At 50.3% G+C, this 26,740-nt stretch overlaps 1 protein-coding gene across 2 annotated transcripts in view; it reads left to right on the forward strand.

Annotated features, from left to right (window-relative positions):
• MAPKAPK2 (MAPK activated protein kinase 2) overlaps positions 1-26,393 on the forward strand; it is a 45,356-nt gene extending 18,963 nt beyond the window's left edge. Inside the window, exons 2-10 of one of the 2 annotated variants that reach the window (XM_028120172.2) lie at positions 21,074-21,213; positions 21,382-21,455; positions 21,736-21,815; positions 22,267-22,393; positions 23,007-23,082; positions 23,472-23,596; positions 23,859-23,944; positions 24,066-24,146; positions 24,692-26,393. In XM_028120172.2, coding sequence (XP_027975973.1) covers positions 21,074-21,213; positions 21,382-21,455; positions 21,736-21,815; positions 22,267-22,393; positions 23,007-23,082; positions 23,472-23,596; positions 23,859-23,944; positions 24,066-24,146; positions 24,692-24,835 — 933 coding nt within the window. In that variant the 3' untranslated portion in view covers positions 24,836-26,393. The remainder of the gene's footprint in view (positions 1-21,073; positions 21,214-21,381; positions 21,456-21,735; positions 21,816-22,266; positions 22,394-23,006; positions 23,083-23,471; positions 23,597-23,858; positions 23,945-24,065; positions 24,147-24,691) is intronic. The other variant, XM_028120173.2, reaches the window with a different exon arrangement.
• The last annotated feature ends 347 nt before the right edge of the window (positions 26,394-26,740 follow it).

Below are 26,740 nucleotides of genomic sequence, written 5' to 3' on the forward strand. Positions count from 1 at the left end.
GAAACCAGGTAAGCAAAGTTTTTCTTGTGTCCTCCAAGGGGTAAGAGAGCTACGTTCAGGGGTCAGGGTCAACGTGGAGGAAAGAGCCACCCATCCCTCCAAGCACCAGCCAGTCCTGGAATGTGTTGGTGGAATGCCGATCCTGAGATGCTCTGTGAGCAGATAAATCTGGGAAACACTCTGCATGTACATTAACATTTTAAAGGCTCCGAGAAGTTCTGTAGTAAAAGAATCTGTTTGCAAAACCTAGTGTTGCTGACATTTCCAGGATCCCTTTTTTACTTATTACTTATTAACATCCTCCTAGACTGCTGTTTGAGACATGGCAGTACAGTCTCCCTGCTCTGGGAGACCTGCCCAGTGATTTGAGAAAAATTCACCTGACTCTAGGTCAACACCGGTTTGAGAGGTTTTAAAAAGGTGTGTGCGTATGTGTGTGTGTACATATGTGTGTGCGTGCGTGTGTGCCAGGGTGTGTGGCAGAGAAGGGCCCCCGGCAGGTGGCTGCTATTGAAGTTGGCCCTGTCTGCGTCCCTGCTGGCTTTGTGCTTCTGGAGAAGGCTTTTGTCCTGGCTTGAACATGCTGAACAGCAGCTACATCTGTCACGCCTGGGAAGCGGCAGTTTGCAGCGTGGGGGGCGAACAAGCAGTGAACAGACACCCCTGCTTGAGGCCCAGGCTGCTGCGAAGCCCTCCATGTCGCAGGGAGGGGCTGGTGATCCCGGGACAGCTGCTTGCTAATCCTGGAAGTGGAGGGGAGCACGATTTAGTGCCCTTATCTCTGCATTCTCCTTGTCCGATGGGGGAGATTGTGTTGAACCTCGAGGTGGTAGCTGGGAAGAAGCAGGTGGGCAGGATATTTTCTGCCCTTCACCAACCACAAGGCATCTGGAGGGTGGACCAGGGTGGAAAGGCACTTAGCTCTCCATTACCCAGTGGGGTGGAGATGAAGCCATTTTGGCTAAACTTTAAGGAAAAATTCAGAATTGTGAGGTGGATTGAGTAAAATTTGTGGTGTTTTAAGATTGGAGAGTCCCGGCTAGAATTGCTTTTTGACCATTGGTGACAGGAATTGGGTATGAATGACTGGTTCCCTGATGGCTGGCTCCTTGAGAAAGGTCTGGGAGGCATTCCTGGGTTCTTCACCTGGAGCACACCCAGGTCCAGGGAGTTCCCGAGGCTGGTGCAGACCTCAGTACCCTTCCTGTACACCTTTGCTGGGAGGAAAAGGATTTCTGAGGAAATTGGCAGCTGGGAAAAAAAATGGGAGTAGGAATCAGTCACTCTTCCTGGGGAGTGTACATGTCCACTGTGGGTAGACCTCTGTGTAATTAAGGCAGGCTCAGGATTTCCCTATCTGTTTGTATGGATGTATGTATTAATGTATTTTTTTTATGCTGCTTTTCCTCTTTGGACCTCCTCCCAAAGGGGGAGGCGTTGGTCTGTCTTTTGGAACTAGGGTGCGGTGTCCTTACCTCCCGGCTCCGCTGGCCTTGTCTTGCCTTCCCTCAGTCACAGCCCCAGAGGCCCAGAGTCATTCAGATGGGGGAGGAGCAAACCCAGTCCTTCTTGTTAGTGGAGAAAAGGCAGATGCGCCCCCCCCCCCCCCCCCCCGTTCCCCATGCACAGGAAGTCTGGGTAGGCCAGGCTTTGGTTTGGGAAACAGGAGCATTAGCGGCTGCTGCCAACTGGGGTTGTTTGCAGACTCCCAGGCTCCAGTGTCTCCGGAGGGACCAGCAGCTCTGACCCCCGTGGACCTGCTCTGGTCCCCAGGGAGGGAGTCCTTGCCAGGAACCTCTGAGCTAACTGGAGGTGGGTGTTGGGTAAGGGTGGTGGAGGACCGGATTGTAGGAGAGAAGTAGGGGATGACTCCCTCCTTCCCCCATCAGCTGGGGATGCATCACCACTGCTGGGAAGGCATTCAGGCCCCTTCTAGACAAATGGGTCATTATGGAAATTCTTTCTTACCCCAGGGTGGGGCTCTACTGGTTCAGAAGAATCTTTAGATGTCTTGGCCACCAGGGACCAAGCCATTGACCTGCTATATCCCCTCAAGGCTAGAGGGCAGGACAGTGTCTGAGTCCTCATTCCTGTGATCGCTCTCTGTTCTCCCTTCTGGTGTCGTCCCGTCTTCACCCGGTCAGACGTCGCAGCGGTCGTCCGGTGCGTGGTGGGCATGGGGGGGTGGGGGAGAGGGTGACCCCGCATGCCTCGCCTTCCTCTGTCCCACAGGTCCTAGCCTTGCTGGGTCTCCACTCCTGTCACGGCCCCACTTGCGGCTGCGGCGCATCTGGACCTAGACAGGCTGTCCTGGTGTCCTGCATAATGAGGATCCCAGATTTCCCCTAGGTGATTGGCCACAGTTATTCCAAGGGAGGAGTGGGATTTCCCCCACCCCCAGACACTCCAGAGACTTCCTCCAGGCTCCTGGCTCCCGTTTCCGAGTCTCGATCTCTAAGCAGTCTGCTCTCCCGTACCTCCCCCACCCCCACCCCCCACCCGAAGGAGAAAGGCGGGAAGTCCTGCCAGAAGTTGTTTTTTGGTTTGTGAGGTAACAGTCTTTGGATTGAGAAACACACATACCCTCCCCTTTAAGATCTGAGGCCAGAAGCACTAGACTCTGGTTTCCGGGGAAACCAGAGAAACCAAAGTGGGCAAGGCAGAGAAAGAGGGGGCTGGTTATAGGTATTGAAATCTGGGAGGGGCTCCCAGGCCCCCTGTGCTTTTCCGGGGAGTCTGCGTAGCCTACTCAGGGCCCTGGGTTGTAGCTCTCCCTCTGTCCCCAACCAGCAGGGGATCCTTGGCAAATATCTCAAACCCTCTGCCCCCTAGTTTCCATGTGCCTAAAATGAGGAGCACCTGGGCTCCACCTGGATTATAGATTTAAAGGTGACCTTATACACAAAAGGGCTTTGGAATATATACAAAATAAACAAATTTTAAGGTTGTATTACATAACTAGGAAGAGAGAATCATGTCAAAGAATACAGAGTTACAGAAACCTTAGACCTCAGGGAAGCTAGGTGTATCTTAGATTTTACAGGAGAGGAGACAGAGGAAAAGGGACTTGCCTACAGGTAGGTACTCAGCAGTTAATTGTAGAACTGGGACTAGAACCAGGTCACTGAGCTTTCTGGCATATCCTCCTATCCCGTGGCAAACTCCAGGGTATGTGTCCTTGGGGTAGAGAGCCACGGCGTAGAGAAAACATGCCACAGAAAACCTGACAGCCTTGTATGCCATCAGGTGTCAATTATCCATGTCCTTGGGAGTAGGGGGAGGTTAGTAGCATAGGTAGTCTTAAAAATTATTGAAATTGGACTTTTCAAAATATTATTGATTCTTTTTTTCTTCCTGTAGCAAATGTATCTCCTTAATTCTCTTGGGTTTCTATAACGTTCTGTGTCCCAGAAACCTGCTGTGTGTTGGGGGGCAGGGTGCTCCTGCTCACTGATTCGGTGTTTGCTGTGGCTAACCTACAAAGTGGATAGTCCACATGCAGACAGTTAAGAGCTGGTTATACCCAGTCCCTTTCTTTGGGAACACATTGTATGATAGCCAGCTCCCCACCTTTTGCCTGTGGGAAACTGGCCAGAGCTTGCTGAAGCTACCACGGCATCTCTGCGTCCTTTGGCTCCTGTCTAGAAACATGGTGTGCGCAGACGCAATGAATAGTGGGCTGTCAGAGCTGGAAAGCACTTGAAGGATCCTCTAAACTGGTCCCTTTAGTGTCCAGGGGCTTACCAAGGCCAGCAAGGGGCGAGGACTTGTCTGGGATAGAGCGTCAGATCGTGATGGAACCGGTCTCGTGGAACAAGGACTTGGTGACAGCAGAGGTCTGAGCACCAACCTCGTGTGTGTCCCATCTTGGCTGTGATTGCAAGTCCCCAGGTCAGCCGGGCCTTTTGCAACTCTGCCCCGGAGAGGCCCTGGTGTTGGCCTAAACAGTTCCTCTTCTTTCCCTTGACATCTCCCCCCACCACCACCCAGCCACCTCTTTTTCCCTTGTGATTCCTATTGGCTGTTACTTCCTGCCCTCCTCCCCCACGTTTTGTTACAAAACACTTTAGATATGCAACCAACTTGAAAGAATTGTCCAGTGAACGGCCATCTCCCCAGCCACCTAGGTTCTACCATTAACATTTCACTCTGCTCGCTTTCTCATGTCTTTCACCATCTTTCCCTCTCTCACCCATTTATCAGCCTTCTTTTGGGGGTGCATTTTATAGTAAGTTGTAGACATCAGTACACCTCACCCACTCAACATTTCCACATATGTAGGTATTAATTAGAGTTTGGTATTTGTTCATCCATTTTTTTTTTTTTTAATTTTTGGTGGTAAAATTTATGTAACGGTGAAATGCCCAAAATTTAAATATATCATTTGGTGAGTTTTGATAAATGCTTCCATCTGTGAATTCCAAACCTTTGTCAAGATACAGAACAAACACGGGGCTCCTGGGTGGCTCTGTTGGTTAGTTGACCAACTCTTGATTTTGGCTCAGGTCCTGATCTCAGGGTCCTGGGATCCAGCCCCCCCAAGGTGGAGCAATCTTAAGTTTCTCTCTCCCTCTGCCCCTCCCCCACCTCTAAAAAAAAAAGATATAGAACAAACATTTAAAAATATTTAGTAAGTTCCCTCATGATCCTTCCTAAGCAATCACAGTTTTGGTGTTTCTTCCCTGTAGATTAGTTTTGCCTGTTGTGGAACATCAAAGAAATGAAATCATCAGTATGAGCTTTTTTACGTAAGGTTCATCCACATGGTTACCTCTATTGGTAGTTTGTTTCTTTTTATACCTAGTAGTACTCCCTTGTGTGGATATCAAATAATTTGCCTATCCAATCTCCTGTTGATGGACATTTGGAGTGTTTCCAGTTTTGGGGCTATGATGAATAAAGTTTATGAACATTCTTGCACAAGTCTTTTTGTGAACACGATGTTTTTATTTCTCTTGGGTCAGTACCTACGAGTAGGATTGCTGGGTCAGAGGAGGTGGTTGTTACTTCTTGTTCTGAACTCTGCCCTCTCATTGTGTTCTAGACGCGATCGGGAGCAGTGGAAAGTGCCTCATTGCTCATCCGGATTATTCTCTTACTCAGTGTTGGAATCCCCTGAGAGCCCACCTGACAGCCTCTGCTTGAATGTTTCCAGGGATGGGGAGCTTATTACCTTACAGGGCTCTACTTTTTTTTTTTAAAGATTTTATTTCTTTATTTCTTTATTTCTTTATTTATTTGAGAGCGAGCACAAGCAGGGCAGAGGGAGAAGCAGATTCCTCGCTGAGTAGGGAGCCCGACACGGGGCTCTGATCCCAGGACTCCCGGGATCATGACCCGAGCCAAAGGCAGACGCTTAACCGACTGAGCCACCCAGGTGCCCCTCAGGCCTCTACTCTTATGAGACAGCTCCTTATTAATTTCTGCCTCTTCTGTGTGACAGCCCTATAGAATTTCAGGACCGCTGCCCCATCTCGTCCCTCATCCACTCCTTCACGGTTTCTCTTCTTCAGGCTAATTGTACAAGTTGATTGAACTGTTCCTCAGGTGATATGATTCTCAGACCTTTGATGTCCTGGTCATCACCCTCTGGAACTTTAATGCTCTTTTTCAAATGTGTTGCCCAGAGGTGAGCACTGGATTCTAGATGTGGTCTGTGAGGTACAGAGTGTGGTTGGGTCTGAACCCCCGTCTTGATCTAGGTACCAGGTCCACCCATTGGCTGAAGGTGATGTTCACTTCTTAGCAGCCACATGATGGCATTGGAGCCAGATGAGTGAATGTTTATAAAGAAATTCCACAAATCTCAGGTGGTATTGAGATAGTCCATCTGAAGTCATCTGGAGCCTCTATTAATAGCATTCCTTGCCACCATCCCATTTCGTCTTTGCCTCCACCTTCTGAGAAGGGTACTGCTAAAAAGAACTTAATACGAACTGTTCAGTTTAAAACAGGGTTTGTCAACTTTGGCACTGTTGACATTTTGGACCAGGTAGTTCTTTGTTGTGGGGGATTGTCTTTTGCTTCCCAGGAATTAGCAACACCCCCGGCTTCTCCCCACTTGCCATCCGGTCCATGCCGCCCACCCCTCCCCACAAGTTGCAACAATCAAAAATATCTCCAGGTATTTTCAGGTGTCCCCTGAGGGGGAAAATCATCTCAGGTTGAGCCCATTCTTAAGGCATAGAACTTAGCATCGAGAAAAGTTTAAATAATAAAGCTCTTCCTGAAGGGGAACCAGTGTAATTCTTTAGTATGTGTATTTCCATATTATGTCCTTTGTGGAGGACAGTCCTTGCTTTTCACCGTTCCAGTATGCATGGATTTTGCTTAGCACAGTTTAGCACACCATTCCCCCTGTACGCCGCCATGGTGTATTAACTCTGAGTAATGGCAGAGAGTCCAAACTTTGCTACGAGCTCCCCAGTCCACTGATCACTATGTACGGATGTTTTTTATGATCAGTGACCTTCTTTTTATAATCACATCCCTTCTTTCAGAGTCGGTCAGTCGTGGTCACTTACTTCATTGTTGGGTTCGCACCCAGAGAGGAAAGTGTGCAGTGTGTTGTCTCCTTGTCCCCGAGGGCTAAACTCATTGTGACATTTTACAAACAACAACAATAATAACGGTGAAATTTTCACAAAGAATTGAAAAGTGGTAATGCTGGAAGTGAAATTGGAGCTGAATGTAAGTGGAGTTAGAGAATTACTAGCTGATTGTCGACATTGCCACCGTTCAAGACTCTGCAGACGAAGCCAGAGGAGCTCTGGAAGGCAAACTCACTGACATGAGTGATGGTGACGAAAGGATGCAGAAGTTCCAGAGGAAGTGACATGGGGGAAAGAAAACCTCACATGGAAGTCACTGTTGGAGGTATTTTGCAACATTGAAAGCACAAAGGATAAAATGTTAAGCTGACCCAGACTTCGAACAGAGTCGGGCAGGTTGCAGGGGTACAGAAAAGGCGCTCCCTCCGTGGTGTGTGTCCAAGAGCCAGAAGGCAGGCGCTGTCCCAACTACTGGTGATAAGTTTTTCATAACGAAATAGCACACTCATTCTCAGTGTCTAATATTTTTTTTATTATGGTGTACTTCAACACAAGTTTTACTATTTTTTCCATTTCTCTATTCATTTACAACTGAGTGTAAGAGAGTTTTTAAATGTTTTGACAAAAATTCCTAAAGGTCATGGAACAATCTTAATTTTTTCCACTGATGAGTAAGATTGCTTTGCACGGTCATTTGTGTGGTTCTATATTACTGTGCAAAGCAAGCCTGTCTATATTTAGAGAAGTGTGGGTAAATACACACACACACACACACACACACAACATTTCTTTTGCTTTTTCTCTTGTTTTTTCAAAACATTTTACAAAAATAGGGTCAGACTGCATGTATCCGTTTGCAGTTTGCTTTTTTCGTGGAAGAATGTCTCTTTTGGAGAACTTCTGATCTCAGTATATCTAGACCCACCTCATTCTTTGTGATAATTGTATATTATTTTATGTATCGATATGGATGTACCATAATTTATCTGACCACTTTTGTTAGTGGACATTTTAATTTTTCTCTAGCTTTTTTTTTTTTTTCCCTCCACATGAAAGAACGCTGAAGTGGAGGTCTCTGGCAGATACCATCACTAGTCCCATTGAATGGATGAAGACGGTGGAGATTAGAAAGGAAAGAACCAGAGCACCTGGCTGGCTCAGTTGAAAGAGCGTGTGACTCTTCATCTCGGGGTTGTGACTTCAAGCCCCACTTTGGGGGTAGAGGTTACTTAAAAATAAAATCCTAAAAAAAAAAAACCCAAAAAAAACAACAAAAAAGAAAGTGAAGTGATGTTTGGCAGCTACTGAGCTTAGAGCTGGCATATGAACTCCGGGCTGTCCAGTTCTAGGTCCTTGCTTGTAACCATGGTGCTCTACAGCTTCTCCTCTTTTCTTGGAAGTCGCTTTTCCCAACCACAGCAGTGGCAACAGCAGAAAGTAATAAGAGTTTCCTGAGCGCGGCACAACTCCCTTTGCTCTTGCTCCTCACGGTGCACGGATCTGACTGGAGAAAGGTCTGTTTTATCACGTGCTATGGTAGATGCCTTTTTTGAACATAGGACTTCGTGTTGGCCCATATTTTCACCTACTGTAATCTTTTAGAAATGTGTTACCTAGCACACTTCCAGCCTTGGGTCGCTGCAAGTCTGATGAGCTTGCCGTCTAGTCTTTGTCTTCAGCCAGCCCGTTGGTAGAACACGAGGCAAAGCCACAGATGGCATTTCTTAATTTGTCACTGGAGGTGTTCTCTGGGTTTAGTCAACAAGCAGGTATTTGTTGAGTGCAGCCATAATGCCACGTTTGGGGCCGAGGGTTTGAAATCAAAGTTGAACAAGATCTAAGGGAACCTTTTGTGTCAACTATACCTCAAAAAAAAAAAAAAAGAAAAGGTTGAGAAGATATGGTCCCAGCCTCTAGGAGGCACACGGTCTATACACGACAGGGGGAAGAATGGTCTTGTAAATCACAGCGTGAGTGTGCAAGTAGGAGTTTAACAAGAGTCTTGTGAGAGCAGAGAGGAAGGAGGGGCTGACCTAGCCTGGGGGCGCTGCACAGAGGGGGTGACAATGATGCTGGTGCTTGAGGGCTGTGGACGTGGAGGCATGACTTGTTGGAGGACAGTGAAGGTCTGGGGAGCCCGAGCAGAGAGAATGCGTTGGGAGGTGAGGGCAAACATAATGTGGGTGGGAGCCAGGAGAGACCAGGCTAAGGAATTTGACGTTTGTCCTGTTCGCCAGTGAACGTGTTTAAGGGGACCCTTACCCTGCTCGGAGCCGCCTTTCAGTTCCAGTACATCCGCCGCGGGATGTACTGGAACAGAGGAAGGCTACCATCTAGAAGCCAATCAGAAGGCACCCAAGACAGAAGGGAACCAAGCAAGTGGCTGCAAGACTGCAAGAGGGAAGATGGACTTTTTGGAGATCTTTCCAAAGACAAAATCAGATTGGTTCTGTGGGTGAGGGTGAGAGGGTGACGATGACTACTTCAAGGTTTACCTCCGGCGGCCTGGCTAGTTGCGATGTCACTGTCACTTACAGAGGCCAAGGAGCAAGTCCGAGGGGGTGTTGAGTTCGGTTCGATGCATGTTCTGCCTGCCCCGGACCCGTTAAGTAACACAGTATTATTGGTCGTTGACAACAGTCGCAAATATGGCAGTGCTTTGTCATGTCACCCTTCCTTTCTTTGTCGTGCTGGAGGTCCGGCAAGGGACTGTCCATAGACTCTATAGAAAGTCAAGGCCTCTTGAATCTGGCATTCCTTGGTCTGTAATCTAGTAACTGCTAAAAAAGCTATTGAGCTTAGATGTGCCTGGCTTTTTGGGTAACCCAGGCTGGGCAGTGATGGTGCAAGTCGTCATCTGTTCTAGGCTTTGCCAGAGACAGATGTGAGGTTAAGCAGTCCTTCTTTTTTTTTTTTTTTAAATTTTTTAATTGTTATGTTAATCACCATATATTACATCATTAGTTTTTGATGCAGTGTTCCATGATTCATTGTTTGTTCATAACACCCAGTGCTCCATGCAGAATGTGCCCTCCTCAATACCCATCACCAGGCTAACCCATCCCCCTCCCCCCCTCCCCTCTAGAACCCTCAGTTTGTTTTTCAGAGTCCATCATCTCTCATGGTTTGTCTCCCCCTCTGACATACTCCCCTTTTCTTCCTCTCCTGTTATCTTCTTTTTCTTTTTTCTTAAAATATGTTGCGTTATTTATTTCAGAAGTACAGATCTGTGATTCAACAGTCTTGCACAATTCACAGCGCTCACTGTAGCACATACCCTCCCCAATGTCTTAATAACCATTCTCTTTACATATTGTGTCTTTCTCCTTGAATCTGTCTCTTTGACTAGTCTGTGAACTCCTTAAATCCCCAAGTGCTCAGTCTGGTACCTGGAGCAGGTGGGTGCTGGGGGCCTGATGCTGCCGAAAAGCAGGGCCCTGCCGTCTCCTCCTCCCCATGCCCCCTCTTGATTACCAACAGTAGTTCTGCAATCACACCCACAGGTTGTTTCTGCATCCTGGGATGTGAGTCTTCTAAGATTGTCGTCTTGTAACTCCATTATCCTTGGGTGCTTATAAGTTGGTTCTTGGTTCGGCTTCCATTTGAGGTTTCCCATCAGTGTGTGTAGATGTTTAGCTTGTTACAATCTGATGAACTTTCTCCTTGATAACAAGAATGGAACATACTGGAGATGAACATTCCCACATTGTCGTTTCTGTAACTTAGAGCCCCAGCCCCCACGAAGGGCCATCGCCCTCCCTGGTTTCTGTTATGGCTTTGCATGTAGGGTGCAGGCAGTCTGGAGTAGTTCTTGTGTTTTCTCAAGTCCTGCTCGCTCTGTTTTATGAGCCCACGCCACTCTCAGGGTCTGTCCTGTCTTCAGTATCTAAGCTCATCAGGGCTCCCTGCCCTCTGGACCTAACCATCCGTGGTTGCCTCCCACCTTTTTTCAGGGATTACTGTGCTTTACGTGCTCAGAATCTACTTGAGAGAGACCAGATGTCATCTTGCAAAATGCCTTCCCCTGTGGGATCTCTGCTTCTACTGCTCCGTTGTGTCAACATCTAAATATTGGTTTTCTGCAGGTCTAGGCTAAACAACTGTTTTTGTCCCCTGGTTTTTTCTTCCCTCCTTTGAACTCTGAAAATGACAAGGTTACTTCCTCCCAATGTGGTATTCTTGTTGTTACTGTTTTTGCTAACTTACAGGTGTTTTGTTTTTCCTACGTAATTTACTAGACTTTGCTTCCTGGTTAGAACTGAGTTCAAGGAACATTTCCCTTCTTTGCACCTCTGGCTTTGTGACAGGTAAACTCTTTAGAAAGGCACGGCAAGAATTTATCAAGTGCCATGCTCTTTGCAGGGCGAAAAAAAAAGCCTTGCGTCTGTCTCTGTCAGATGTCCTCGAGTTCATGCTGCGTGACGTGAGCTCTATCTTCCATCTGGACCATTTCTGCTAAGAAGTTCGTATCTTCTACCGTCTATTCTCTCCTAGCTTACTGCAAGAATTACTTAACTTCTGGTTCTTTTGCCTTTTCCCCACACTCTGCTGTCCGCCAGATTTGGGCATGTGGAATTGTGGAGTTATTGTCAGGGGTGTGTGTGTGTGTGTGTGTGTGTGTGTGTGTGTGTGTGTGTGTACCTCTTGATTTGTAGGATCCTTCTTTTTACACTTCTTCTCTCTCTCAACTCTCTCCAGCTCCAATGGATCTGTTGATGAAGGCATACATGCCATGAATCTCATTCCACTAAACTGGAGTGATGACGATGACATGGCATTTATCATTTTAATTAAGAATTTGAATTTGCTTTGTCACTTGTACAGGGTCAAGTTGTTGGAGGCTGCGTGGGCCAGAAGCAGTGTTGCTGACCTCCTTCCATCTTAATTTCTTTCTTTCTTTTTTTCCTTTTTTTATTTAAGATCTTTATTTATTTATTTGAGAGAGAGAGAGAGAGAGAGTGCACGAGAGAGAGAGAGAGCACTAGCAGGGGGAGCGGCAGACGGAGAGGGAGAAGTAGATTCCCTGCTGAGCAGGGAGCCCCACATGGGACTTGATCTCAGGACCCGGAGATCGTGACCTGAGCTGAAGGCAGATGCTTAACCGACTGAACCACCCAGGTGCCCCTCTTCTTTTTTCTTTTCTTTTTTTTTTTTTAAGATTTATTCACTTATTTGAGAGAGACAGTATGTGTGTGTTTATACACACCACCTGTGAACCAGGGGAGGGACAGAGGGAGAGAATCTCAAGCGGATTCTGCCGAGGGCCGAGCCCACCACGTGGGACTCATCTCACGACCCTGAGATCACTATCTGAGCCAAAGTCAAGAGCCAGACACTCAACCAGCTGAGCCACCCAGGCCCCCTGATCTTAGTTTCTTTTGATAATTTGTCCATCTCGGCATTCTTTAAAGTCATACCTAGATACCACAAGGAACATGGCATGTTTTCTTTCTGCCGCTCAGATTTTGTCTTAAATCCAGCTGGGAGAGTTGAGTGTGTTTCCTCCCTACTGTTGTCCCCCTTGTGTCCTCGGGAAAGACGCCGTGTGCCCTGGTGTAAGCCACGGGCTGGTGCGCTGTTCTGATGCGCAGCCTGCCATTGAATCAGTAAGTGTACGTTAGGTCTTTTCTGCACTAAGCGCTGTGTGCGGCCAGACAGATGCAGAGATAAATGGGGGCAGACCTGTGAACCGGGCAGGGAGGGGAGCCAGGGCAACAATAAACTAATAGGAGCAGCTCAGGGTTTGTTTGTCAAAGCCTTGTTTGTAGTGAAGAAGAGAACCTGGAACTTAGAGTGTAAACTGGGTCTGCATCTTGGCGCGGGCAGTGTGTCTTGGGCAGGTTGCTTCATCGGGCCTCGGTTCCACGCCTGTGAATGGAGTCGGCAGTGGACCCTCATCCACAGGGCTGTTAGGAGGCTTAAGTATAATGTGCTTTCTAAATATAAAGTGCACCTGACACATGGTTGATGTGGTATACATGAAAATTCCTCTTTCTCTTTCAAAGTACTCATCACCTGCTGGAAGAAAGAGAAATATCTGTGTCCCCCAGTCTTTCAGTTTCCTATGTAAGACCCAGAGTACTTGACATCCCCACTGTGTGCAGTATTCCTTCCCATATAAGTCAGAAGTGGTTAGCACTGGTGGTTTGGGGCCCTGGCCTGCTCTTCATTATATATTGGTTATATTCTCCAGGAAGATATGAAGCCTTTCCATCAGCTGGGTAGCCCTCATACTTAAGAGTGACACCAGGTTCTTCTTCCGTCCTGTGGCCAGGGTGGGATACCCTGTCTCTGTTTCCCTCCCTCGCTAGCAGGAAGGTCGGCTTGCTTTGGGGCCCATTCAGCTGTGTCACTATGTCAGGTCAGGGGCCAAATAAGAACTGGGGCATACTGCATCCTAGAATCTAAACCCCTCAGCTTAATTTTTAAAGAGAAATATATGCAGATGGTAAGATCCCAGTAGTACCCGAAGATATCAAGTGGAAATGAAAAGGGGGGAAAACAGGAAAAACACAAGTTTCTCTCTAGAACCTACTCCCTGGGGTTCAACACCCTTAACATTTTTGGGGGAGTAAATTCATCCAGAAAAATTGCAAGCATCTACAAGCCCATGTACCTTCTCCTCTCTGCCTTAAGACACAAAACCACCCAAATGGTATTATATTTTCTATTCTGTTCAGTACTTTTTTTTATTTTTCAAAATTTAAGAAACACACCAAAGAAGAAAACACCTATATTACCTATATTACCACCATTTACAGTTAACCATTAATTAACCTTTTGGTTAATTAATGGTTAATTAATTTGTGTGTTTGCTTCTTGCCTTTAGGAATAGACTTTAACAGTTACTTAAGTATTGCCAATGAAGGTCCGCTAAACAGACTAGGCTGGTAATGATAAAGCCAAAGCGTCGTCCTGTGCTTTGTTTGCTCTCCTGTTTGTGAGCAGCCTCTTTTCACCGCAGCCCTGTCTCTCCCCTGCACGGCCTGCGCACCAAATCCTCTGCCTTTTACCCGACTCCTCCAAAGTGGTGGGCATATGTTGTTACCAGCTTGGGGCCATTAAAATGCTTTAGGAACATATTTGCAGGATGATTTCCTAGCTGGGCAATGACTTTGTGCAAGGTTTGAACATTTACAGTTTTGATAGATATGGCCAGATTCCTCAAACAGTGTACTCGCTGATATTCTCCCGAGCGTATGTGAGAGTGCTCTTTCCTCTCAAGTCTTGGCAGAAACCCAGGAGTTTTATTTTGTTTTGTTTTTGGTCAAACATTAAAACATTTTTGCCATTCTGGTGAAATTACTATCGTTGTTTTTATAAGCATTTCACTCTTAATGAGTTGCATCAAGAATCATTTGGCCATCTGTGTTCCTTTCTCTTTGAACTGCCTGTTCTTATTCTTTGGCCATTTTTATATTGGATTGTTAATCTTTTACAATTGATTTGCCAGAGTTAAGTTAGCCTTTTATCCATTATGTGATGCAAATATTTTCTTTTAATTGTCATTTATGGTGTGGCTTTTAAGCTTCTTGCCTTCTTGTTGAACCTTGGTCCTTTGTGGCTGCCCCGGGAAGGTCCTGGAGAGAGACGATGGGAACCACAGGAAGGTCCAGGAGTCTTCTGGACAGTGTGGTGTGGTTGTCTCAAGGCTTTTAGTACTGGATTCCCCATTGTAAGTTTTACTTTTGTTCTGGGTGGGGATTTTTCCCTGTCACGATAACGAAAGCTGGTAGCAAATAGAGAACCACTTTTACCTCCAGCCAAATATTTGGGAATGTGTGCACCAGCCAGGGACCCTGATGCGGTACTTCTGTGTATCTTTTACTTTACTGTAACCTTCTTTTACTTTTACTTCAGTAACCTACAAACTCAGCTGTTAGATTTCTGCTTAGATCATTTTCTAGGGGAGGACCATCAGTAGCTCCTCACTGAGCTTTGCAGAAGTTCTAGAAGGGGGCATACTCCCTCCCACCCTACACCCCCATAGGTGTAGAGGAAAATCATTTCAAGCAAGACTTATCTGTCCTCTCTTATGTTCCTGAGCTGCCCTAGATGTAAGCAGACAAGTGACCGTGTCTCCAGGCTGTAAGCAGCTCTCTGTAATTTGGGGGGCTGAGGGAGAGTCTCCCTCACCGCCATTGCTGGTTTCTGGCAGCACCCTAGTTAGTTCCTTTACACACAGATCACAAGATATAATTTAAAAAAAATTTTTTTTTTTTTACATTTTCATTATGTCCCTCCTACATTCATATGGAAGTTCTGTGGGGCACAGGCCTTATTTACTATGTTGTCTGTTCTATCACAGCCCTCTCCAAAACAGCATGTGGCGTGTGCTGGGTCCTCCAGACGTCTGCCGAGTGATGGCAATCTGGGAGGGTGAGCCCTTGTGCCATAGGCTGTGCCTGCTGTGTGTCTCCTCCCTGTTTCCCTCCCTGGCTCCATTTCCAGGGATGGGGGCTTTGAAGGGCCCAGACAGAGATCAAATGATGTAAGGACAGTGTGTCCTGGTCCGGTGTCCTCGGGGCCTCCTCACATCTCCCTTTTTCGCTAGCACAGGGCCGTGGGGTCCAGTTCCCCAGCTCCAGACTGAAAGGAGAGGTGAATGAGCTGACGCAGAGGCCCGCTAGCTGGGGACCTGGAGGGCTAAGTCAGGGTGGAGTGGAGCTGGAGAGGACAGAGGATGACGGACCCGGTTGTGCTATAGTGCTCAGTATCTGCTCACACCCCCCCCCCCCCCCCCGCCTGACAGCAGCCTGCACCTGCCGGCGTGAGCTGCCTTCCTGCTCCAGACTCCCAAGACGGCAGCCCCCTGCCATGGACTTGGGGTGGCTGAGCTGCCTGGCAGAGAAGCCCCGAGCCTCTGCTTCCCTTGGCTTCCTGGCCACGGGGCCTGGGGTGTGGATGACAGCCTCCAATTTACATTTGGAAAGCTAAGCTTCTTTCTTTGCCTCTTTAGAAAGTACAAATGCTAATTGTATAAATCACCTAGAAAATAAAGATCTAAGGAGGAAAAAAGGAAGTCACTGTCATCCTGCTTTTCAGAGAGAATTCCGATTAGCATTTTTCCGATTAGCATTTTACTGAGTATGAATGCCATTCCTTTTGCACCCGGCCCCCCCAGGTATAAATATATAGAGAGAACTGTACCCTACATAATAAGGCTTTTGTAACTCGGCTTTTTCACTTACTATCAGACACTTTCTGATGAGTCAGAATAAGGAAACTAAGATTGGGATTTGTGCTGCAAAGAACAAAACAGAGTGAGTGCCACCACTGACCGTGACTGGGGGCGACCGAGAATCTAACAGACACGGGAATCCGTTCCGCATTAAATGTTCTATTCAAACATCACTTTCATAATTGATTGTATAGATAAGTGCACTTAAAAAAAAAAGCAGTCTTGTTTGTTGGGCCTCCACTTTCTGGTTGGTGTAACTGACTCGGGATTGGGATGTGCATACCTTAAGGCTCTGTCTAGGAGAGTAGTTTAGGATATAATTCTGAAAGCGGGATTTCAGGATCAAAGGGTTTGTACTTTCAGGCCTGTACCCTCTTTCAGCCCCTGATTTTGGCATTGCTATCACAACGTACATAGGTACATTGTCTGGGCAGGTTCTGTGCCTCTACCGGTTTACCATGGGGTGATGGAAGAGGAGCCTGAGGAGCAGTGAGGACAGGCATCAAATTCCAGCCCTGCCACGGGCAGCGGCTGGAAGGCTTCGAACTAATTGCTTAGCTTCTCCGAGCCTGAGTCTTCTCATCTATAAAGCAGGATGCTCCCTCCGGGGTGGGCATGAGGGTTCCCTGTTTGGAGTACTTAGCACCAGCACCCGTTAAGCACAGAGTTCGGGAGCGGGGCTGGGGCCTTTGCTGAATTCCTGCTGCGAGCACCCGAGGAGGTCCGCTTTAAGGACACACCACTCACCGGCATCACTCCCAGTGCCTGACTCAGACTTTTGCATCGCTCTTGGCTCCCAGTCAGTCTTGGGAAGGGACAGCTTCCTCCTCTCACGATGGGTGCACCCCGCCCCCAGCTGTCCAGTTTAGGTGGTGTTTGCAGGCAGAGGGAGAGCACAGGGCTGGGACGCCAAAGACTGCCTCCCTTCCAGTATTCTGGCTTTCCCTCCGCCCAGTGCCTGGGGCTGTTCGTAACCCCTGAAATGAGATGGGTGTGAGCGGGACCCCAGCTGCCCACCCCCTGTGGGAGTCTGCAACAGCATGGGTGGGAAGTGGGCGCAGAAAAATAATAGCAGGCACTAATGGGCTGCTCACGATGTGCCGTGCACTGCTCTTAGTAATTTACAGGATATACATCTATTTAATCATGTGCCTCATTTAATATAGGCAAGTACTGTTATTATCCTGTTTTAACAGATAGGAAACCGAGGCACAGAGGGGTGAGAGACTTCCACAAGTTCACACACCTGGCAAATATTAGAGCTTGTCAAGGGGATGATCCCTTGGGGCCCGGGGCTTGTTCCTTCCTGTTCAGTCCTCGTGTCTTCATTGCCGGCGAGCCATGCATCGGGCCCAGGGCTCTGTTTCTTCCCATTTCTCTGGCTCAGCTAGGGTTAGGATGCTGACTACTCCTGACTCTTCTCCTGTGGCCCCATGATGGAAGGGGGGATAACGGGGCCATAAACAACCAGAATTGGGGGCCCCATTCCTCTTCCCTTCAGGTGCCAGCAAATTGAGGCATGGAACAGTATTTTGGGAGCGCTCCCACGTCTCCCTCATTGCCACTGCCATCGTAAAGGTTCCTCCCCAGGCAGTGGGCTCTGTGGCCTGGTCCCTGGCCCTTGCCACACTTGGTAGGTGGCCTTGCCTATTGCATTGCAATTTAGCACATGCAACAATTAACCTTTTCTACAGTGCAAGAGAATTTCAGACGCGAACTACAGGGGGTGGAGACAAGTCACAGTATCTGTTCCATGCTTTGCGTGGGCTCAAAATATTTCATAAACCCTTTCTAGGCTTTTTGTGTCTAAGGGCATGTGGCTTCTTAGTGGGAAGACCCTTCCTTCCTCCAGTCTGGGTCCCTGAGATCTATAGACCTGGGCCCTTTGGCCTCCACTGTCTTTGTCCATGCCGGAGAGGTGAGCCTTTCCTATCTTTCCTAGGTGACTCTGTTGGCTTCTGGTTGAAACTGCTGGTGGCCCCTGACAGTACCTCAGGAATCCTGTTTCATTTCCTGTCTCCTCTGGCTTGGAGCTCAGCGCTGCGCCCCCCCCCCCATTGTTCTTTACTTCGCTCCTCCGTTCTCCAGATTAGGACATTCTTGATAGCCTCCCTCCAGGCTTTCTGCACCCCACAGCTGTCTACAAAGCCTTTTTGGCCCTTCAGGCTCTCCCCGCATGACATCAACCAGCTTGCCTGCCTCAGTTGAAGGTCTTGCTTTCATGGCTTGAGTTGGTCTTCATATCCATTTAGGGATTTCTGATAAACACATACCTGAATGCCAAGCACCAGGCTTCACGGGAAATTCTTATGTTTCTTTTATCGTTTAAAAATACTGCTCTTTCCAATTTACTGATTTCACTAAATCTAATCCTGTTTTACAAATGAGGAAACCTTTTTCAGAAAGGTCGATTGGCTTACCTGACACAAGCTAGGAAGTACAGAGCCGGGATGTGAGGTGTACATGGTTCCCGAGGCCACGTGTGTTGTACTGGGGCCATCTGGCTCGTCTACCAGGTGAAGAGTTGTGTGTAAGTCTGGACGTGGGACTTGAACCCAGGCCTTCTGACTGCAGGTCCTTCTTTGCCACATAGTCTAACCTGTCTAAGGCAGAAAGAGCAGAACTTGGAGTGCAAGCTCTGAGTTCAAGAGGGACCAAGGGGCCCTTGGGTTTGGGCCTTGGTATGTCCTCACTTAGCATAGTTGGTCAGAGCTTGAAGCTGCTTCCCAGGCTGTGGTCACTGGGTGGCAAACATAAACTCAGCCTGTAGTCTTGTTGGTGACTTGTACCGGCTTCATCACTGAGCTCCAGCCTCAACTCAGGTGACGGAGAGGGTCCCTGTGCTGTGGCAGTTATGCTGGGGCTTACAGTGACGAGTGCCTATCCGATCACAAAGCACTCTTCAGAGGTATTCTTTCATTAGGTGCTTAGGATGGCTCTGTGAGGGAGGGGGCCAGGTAGGCATTACCCCCTCACTTATAGATGCAAAACAGGCTTAGGAAGGTAATGATCTCTCCAAAGTCAGTGGAGATATTGGCACATTCCAGACCGGGGCCCAAGCCTCCTCTGATTGTAAATCCACAACTTAATGTTGCCTCTGAGTGAATCTTCCTCTCTGGGCCTCATAGTGATCGATGTACCTGTAGGGGGCGAGAGAGATCTTTCTTATGTGGCTGCTCTGAGAAATTTTGCTTCTGACCGCTTTGAACTTATTGGTCATATAGCACATTATCTCACTGGGTTATAAGTAGTTTCTGTGTCTACCTCCCCTAGTACCCTGGCACCACCACCCCCCCCCCCCCAGCCTGAATTCTTTCAGATTGGGACTCTTCTATTTCGTCTTGGCATCCAACACAATGTGGGACCCAATAAATGCCTGTTGAGTTGAGTTACATGCAAATGAAATTGGCCAGTGCCGCCTCCTGCTTTTCTTAGGGCATGGGAAAGGAAAATAAACTGTTTTTCTGGTCCATGATAAAGTTGTCGGGGGCAGAACTCCGAACCTGTGCAGTGTCCCCAGATGGCCACTAGGTGGCAGTGTGACCCCATGGGGACCTTGCCTCCTGCTTGCTCCCTGGGAGAGGGAACTATGGGCACCTGTTTGGGGATTGCCTCTGCAAGGTCATTCCACAGTTGTCTGTCTGAAACTGACAAGTCTCGGCCTCCACCCCTCCTCGTCAAGCTTTGTGGTGTCATGGAAAAGGCTTGGGCTTTGGAATCTGCCAGGCTTGGATTCCAACCCTGGCTCTGCCTTTCCCTAGGAACTTAGCCCTGGACACACTATTTCTCTGAGCCTCAGTTTCCTCATCCCATAAAATGTCAGTTGCTCAGTTAGAAAAGGCCCAATATATCATGGGCTGCGGTGTGATGAATTCTAGCTTTATTGCTGGAGATTCCTTTATTTGCCTTTTGCTGCCCTCTGTAATCTGGCTCCACCCTGGCCATCTGATCTTTCTGACCAAGCTTCCTGCACTGCCCAGCAGATCTCTGAGCCTTTCCTGCTGCATCCCCCAACTGCGTAGAGCCATGTGGGGCTAATCTTGACGGCTCACAGAGATGGTAAGTCTGTCAGGGTCTTTGTCTTAATTATTCTGGCATCTGCGCTGTGCCTTTAGCAGACATTCTGTGGTGAAAGTGACAGCCCTGGTTGTTGGGCATATGCCAGGGACGCTGCTAGGCGCTTTGCAGAATTGTTTCATTTAATCCTTGCAGCAGATCTATCCCCCATTTTACACAGGGATAGGCCAGGATGCCTTTGGCTCTGGGAGCAATAAAAAACTCTACTAAAAGCAGTTTAAATAGTAAGGAAAGATGATTATCTTGCCAAAAACAAGTCCTGAGTGATGCTCATTGGTGTCAGCAAGGACCCGGTAGCTGCCACGTCTCCTGCTTGCCTTCCTCAGTGCGCTGATTTGTCCTCTTATGCTGGTCTCTCTTATGGCGCTAAGAGGGCTGCTGTGGTTCCAGGTGCCATATGCGGGAAAGATGCTGTAGCTTCCTTGTGCTCCCTTTAAGAGGCCTCTAGCAGATTTGTCACAAAGTTCTTCTTGGCCAGCGTTGGGTCTTACGCTTGTTCCCAAGCTAGTCACTAGTAAAGGAATTCAGGAACTGGCTTGGGTTTGTCAAGATTCAGCCCCTGAAGCTGGTGAGGGATCCAGGTGAGGGATCCAGGTTCCATTTGCCCCTGGCCCCCTGGTCCATGGAAGAAGGCAGAGGAAGGAGGCTCGTGAGTTAAGGAACTTGATCAAGGTGGCAAACCTAGGAAGAAGCAGCCTTCAGACCCCATCAGGCTGACTCCCTAGGCGGTCGGTTGTTTGAATGAAGTAAATCACAGAGGTAGAAAGCACATTGCTCTGGATTTGGTGTGCTGGACTTTGAGGGATCTTGGAAGTACATTTTCTTACTGATTCTGGAGTCTCTCCTTTCTCTAGGCTCCTTTCTATAATGGTATCCATTTTCTTCAGTCTGTCTTTCTCCTCAGTGTCTCCTTTACCCCGTCTCCCAGTGCCCAACAGCTGCCTACCTCCTAGAATAGACTTCTGACGCATAGCTAGGAAGGGCCCCCCAGACAGAATGGTCCAAGGGCGGATTTCAGTGTAGCCGTCAGGGCCCCATCGGGGTCATCTTAAAGTTTCTTTTAGGTCAGAGAAGGGAGCTACAGAACTCTAAGTCAGGGTTTTGGAGAGGCCAGAGAAGATGCCAAGCGAGATGGTAGAGACCCAGCAGTAGCAGGGAGTTTATGGTCCACCAGTGGGGATGTTGGCGGGCACCCATGCCAGGTGGTAGCACCTGTCTACCTGCAGAGACAGTGTAGCCACACAGGAGGCCTTCTGGCTTGCAGATGCTTCAGGACTGCCCCAAGGCCCGCCGGGAGGTGGAGCTGCACTGGCGGGCCTCGCAGTGCCCCCACATCGTGCGGATCGTGGATGTCTACGAGAACCTGTATGCGGGCAGGAAGTGCCTGCTGATCGTCATGGAGTGGTAAGCAGCCCGGCCTGGCCCCACTTCCTGCTCAGGCCCCTCGCCCTCTGGGGACTGCCCGGCTCTGCACCCCGAAGCTCGAAATGCCAAAGCTTGACTCCTTTTAGTGGAGAGGGGAGGGGTGGTGGGATGTTGTCCCCGTCAGATCTGACTGGGGCTTTGTTTCAGTTTGGATGGTGGAGAACTCTTCAGCCGAATCCAGGACCGAGGAGACCAAGCGTTCACAGAAAGAGGTAGAAAGGGTCTGTTGTGGGGACAGGCCCCGGCGGGCAGGGCTGTGGGAAGGGGGGCTCCAGAGCCTGCTGTCTACGGAATATGCTGCGGCCCGCAGCCTGCTCCAGCTCGCTGCCAGGCCTGCCGTGCCCACTAAATCAGCACAGCTTCTCCTCGTTTCTCGGCTTCGAGGGTGGGTGGTGGGTGCAGCGAGCCTGGGGCTGATGGGAGGGGACTGAGTGTATTGTGTCATCAAACCTAACAGCACATCTTGTGCCTTTCTTTCTCTCTCCCACCTCACGGCTCCAGAAGCGTCAGAAATCATGAAGAGCATCGGTGAGGCCATCCAGTATTTGCACTCAATCAACATTGCTCATCGGGATGTCAAGGTACCACCCGCTGCGCTTTGCTGCCCCTCCCCCCGGCCAAGGTGTGGCGGGGGCCATGGTGACCCTGCATCCTTGCTGCCTGGTTCCTGAGGGCAGAATGGGGCAGGGTGCCATTCTCTGCCCTCTCTGGGCAAACCCCCAAACCCAGGAGCGAAGCCTTCTGTGGCTATGCCTAGCCCTGTGGCCCTCCTTCGTCAGTACCACATAGTCACACCTTTGGTTTCCTAGGTCCCTGTGGTGTTTGTTAGGTGGTTCTCTGTGTTTGTCTCTTGTCTCCATGTACACTGTCAGCTCTCAGAAGGCAGGAACACTCCTTGTGGCGTGCCCGTGGAGGGGCACAGATGATGGTTGAAAGGATGAGGGAAGACAGGAATCCTTACCCTTCTGATTCCCATGGCTCCTCACAGGCTCAGCAGAGCCGCCCTCTGTCTGTCTCTCTATCTCCCTGTAGCCTGAGAATCTCCTGTACACCTCCAAAAGGCCCAACGCCATCCTGAAACTCACAGATTTTGGCTTTGCCAAGGAAACCACCAGCCACAACTCTTTGACCACTCCTTGTTATACGCCGTACTACGTGGGTAAGTCCAGAGGAGGCCCAGGGAGCTTGTCTTTCCCCCGAGCCGTTCTCAGGCGCGCTCTACAGCTCTCAGCGGCCACTGGGCCTGGGACAGTCGTGTCCTCTGTCCCTTTCTGGAGCTGGCGTTGATGTGACCTGCCCAGAAGTAGGGCTTGTCAGAGTTAAGGTGGGATTGAGGCGTTAGAGGAGATTAATTTGTCTGAGATTATAGGCAGGATTTTGTGCACACATGTAATTTCCCCAAGAAGAGCTGTCATTGCCCTCGGATTCCCAGTGGGGTCTGGGGCACAGATGTCGTTCTGGAGCCCCAGCTGACTGGCACAGAATAAACTCATGTTTGTCAAATTAAGTGGACAGCATGGGCCGGAAAGGCTCTTCAGTTCAGGGGTTGTTTCATCTTCAGATTCTAGCCCCAGGGTTCCTCTTGGAAGACGCCCTTCTGCTCTCCCCCACCCAAGCCCCACTGGGTTATGGCTGTCCCCCTTCCTACCTGCAGCTACAGGACCATCACGATGGGCTGAAGGGTTGGGACGGAGAGCGTGATCCACAGAGAAGTTGGGGTGTATCACAGTGTCCAAGGGCCAGATCCACCCACATTGACCTTTGGTTTGCAGCTCCAGAAGTGCTGGGTCCAGAGAAGTATGACAAGTCCTGTGACATGTGGTCCTTGGGTGTCATCATGTACATCCTGTGAGTGTATCAGGGACGGCCTAGGGGGTAGGCTGGGGCTGGGCTGGGGCAGGGCAGAGAAGGAGGCCGAGGAAGAAGCAAAGGTTCGAATCCCCTTCTGGGTGGGGGATTCCCTGGAAATCCCCTGCATGTCCCCTTCTCTCAGTGCTTATTGAATTCTGATAGCTAAGCGCTGGGTATAAACTAGCTAACAGGCAGGAAAATGTGTGGTTTAGATACTTGGTGTGTTGGATTTCTGGGCCCTGTTTTTGACTTCACCTATTGTGCCTGAAATCCACGAGTTCCAGTTTCTCCGTGACCTTTACAAGAAGCCCGTTTCCCACCCTGTCCCTGGGTCAAGGCCTCTAATAACCCCAGCACTGTCCCTCCCTTCCTGCTTCTTGGTCCAGGCTGTGTGGGTACCCCCCCTTCTATTCCAACCACGGTCTTGCCATCTCTCCGGGCATGAAGAGTCGCATCCGAATGGGCCAGTATGAATTTCCCAACCCAGAATGGTCAGAAGTATCGGAGGAAGGTAAGGACCCCACACCTGCACACGCGTGTGTCCTGTGGGCGTCCTGCCCATGTGTGTGGTGTGGCAGTGGGTCTGTACCTGTGTTCCTCCCTGCTGGTCCGTCCTGTCTGTGAAGGACCTGGCTCAGGGCCAGTTCCTCGGGCAATCTGCCTCCCTGCAGCCACCCCCTGCCCCTGCATCTGGTTTCTCCCTTAAAACTTGGGGAAGAAGCAGAAGAGAGAGAATGTCCCCTGAACAGTGTCTCCCTGCCTCACCCCCGCAGTGAAGATGCTCATCCGGAACCTGCTGAAAACAGAGCCCACTCAGAGAATGACCATCACGGAGTTTATGAACCACCCCTGGATCATGGTAAGTCTGGTGGGCCAGAGAGACCCTGGTCCACAGAAGCTGTCCCTCGGGGCGGGGGCTCAGCCACAACTCTGTTCCACCCCAGGCTTTCACTTGACCTCCTTTTCTCGTCCCTCCCCAGCAATCAACAAAGGTCCCTCAAACCCCACTGCACACCAGCCGGGTCCTGAAGGAGGACAAGGAGCGGTGGGAGGACGTCAAGGTGAGGGGACCACTGGCTGCAGGGGTGCTCCGGGGGGGGTCTGTGCGCGCTCGCCCCAGGGGCCTCTGCTACAGCAAGAGCAGTGACCCTGAGCCACTTCCCTGACCGGGCTGCGCTGGGGAACTGTGTCAGTCTAAATGCAGCTGCGGCGGTTCCCTACAAGCCCACTGCTCACTGGCACTCTAGAGGGACCTGAAAGGCTGTCTGCTATCACCTCCTCATTTTGCAGATGAGGAGACTGAGGTCCAGAGAGGGGGCGTGACCTGCTCAAGGTCCCGCGGCTAGCGATGGGCTGGGATGGCCCAGAGCCCAGCTCCCTAACTCCCAGTTCAGTGCCTCTTGCTGGTTCCAGCGGGGCTGTGGGGGAGGGGCCCTGGGAGAACAGCAGCAGTGTTGTGGCCAGGGTCTGGTGACCCAGGCGGGGCTGGGGCTGTGCGTTCGAGCTGTCGTCTCCCGCTCCCACCCTCTGTCACCCTCACCCTGCCCTTCCTTGTGTCTCTTGTCTCCCCTGCCTCCCCCTTGGGGGAACCCTGCCCCCTCCCCAGGAGGAGATGACCAGTGCCTTGGCCACAATGCGTGTCGACTACGAGCAGATCAAGATAAAGAAGATTGAAGATGCGTCCAATCCTCTCCTTCTGAAGAGGCGGAAGAAAGCTCGGGCCCTGGAGGCCGCAGCCCTCGCTCACTGAGCCTCTGAGCCCATCCCGCTCCACTGGAGGACAAGCAATAACTCTCGACCTGAATATATTTTTTAAACGAAGAGACACAGAACTGTCCACTTCCACCTCACCTCCTCCTTGGCGGCGTGGAGCCCTGAACCCTGTCGGCGGCTGCGACCCGCCTTTGGTTCCGGCCGCCTCAGAGAGGGAGAGGCTGGGAGGTGGGAGGCTGGGAGGCTGGGGGGCCGTGCGGAGAGAAGGGAGCAAGATGCTCTTGAACCTGTGCTCATTTTGCAGTTTTATCAGTAATTTGACTTAGAATTTTTATGAAACTTCTTTTATTGTTCTTTCCCCCAATCTGCCTCCTTACCCAGACCCCTTCCTCTCTGGATGTGCAAAGGTTGGGGGCTGGTTCAAGGGTATTTGTGGAGCCTCTTAGAGGGACCGTCCCTGTGTTGTCCCACCCGCCCTGTCTTTTCCCACCACAGCCTGAGGCCCCTGCTGGCCGAGGCATTCCGGCAGCTCCTGGTCCTGTGGGGGGGGGGGGGGTCGGGGCCAGGATGCCACCCACCTCTGCTGGAGCCCTCAGATGTCACCAGTGTGCCAGACGGACAGAGGCGAGTGTGATTGTGCGCGTGCGTGTGTGTGTGCACGTGCCCACAACTGTGTCTGGGGCTGTGCGTTCGAGGGCCTGGGGCAGGCAGGGCTGCAGGGAGAGGGGCCCTCCTCGGGCCTGCCGTGCCCATGTCGGGTCTACCAAAGTGCCTGAGAAGCCTACCCCGATTCTGAGCCAGGGCCCCTGTGGCCTGCCTGCTGGCTGGTTCCGGGAGGAAGAGAGGCGTGCCGTAGGCACTGGCGCAGCGACCAGGAAGACCGGACCGCCCGCGCCCCGGCCCCTGCTCCCTGCTCAGTGCTGGTCTTAGTCCTCTGAGGCGCTTACCCACCGAGGAGCCTCTCTTCCTCTCCTTCCTGCCATTATTGACCGGTTCTTGTCAAATTTTCCTCCATTTTTAGCCGCTTCTTACCAGGCCTCCTCTCTGCTCTTGGGGAGGAGCCCGGGCCGTTGAGAAGTGATGCAGAGCTCCTGCATTTGGCTGCTCTCCTGGGCTCTGGGGGCACTGGCCAGCTCCCCGTTGTGGGCAAAGGCAACGCCACTTGTGGGGTCCTGCGAATTTCCACTGTGGCCTAGTGGGCGGGTGGGGGAGTCTTCACACCAAAGATGTCCCGACTCTGCCCCTTCCCCGTTAGCTGCTTCACCTCCACCCCAAACGACTCAGCTTTGTGTGTCCCGGCCAGTGAGGGGGAGGGCGGGGAGGGCCCCCCCATTTTAGTGAGCATCACGGGGAGAAGTCCTCTGGGCCAGGGTATTTTCGGGGCAGGGGGTTGCACTAATACTTCAGCTCTCTTCTCCCTCGGGGGTGATTTGCTGGAGGAGTAGCCCGGATCCTCTCTGCGTGTGGGGGAAGGGCTCTGAGTGCCCGAGGTGCCTCCCTGTCTCTTGATGGTGTGTCCAGCACTCAGATTGTTGTAAACTGTTGTTGTTTTGTATGAGCGAAATTGTCTTTACTAAACGGATTTAATAGTTGAAGGGTTTTCTTGCTCTTCCTTCATGGGACTCAGCCTCTCCACACCCCCCCCCCCATGTCTCCTCTTCACACCCTGTGGAGAGTAGTTTTGTATGTTGGGAGGGCAGAATCTGGGTGTCCTGGGAGGGGAGAGGATGGGAGGGCCTCCCAGGTGAGGGAGCACCTGTCCTGTCCAGGCTCTGGCCGGGCCGTGTCTGCCATGGGGGCACGAATGCTGCTCTCCTTTAGAGCAGCGTGGGACGGCAGCTGGGGTGCGGGGGGAGCCCATGGTGTTTTGTCAAATACTGAACCAGGAGCCAGGTGGCTTCTCAGCACATGGTTCTTTGACCTGTTTAGCCACAGCCAGGTG

The sequence above is a fragment of the Eumetopias jubatus genome, unplaced genomic scaffold (assembly GCF_037043125.1).
Source record: "Eumetopias jubatus isolate StellerSeaLion01/CBP00866 unplaced genomic scaffold, mEumJub1_p1.0 scaffold_12, whole genome shotgun sequence".
NCBI lineage: Eukaryota > Metazoa > Chordata > Mammalia > Carnivora > Otariidae > Eumetopias > Eumetopias jubatus.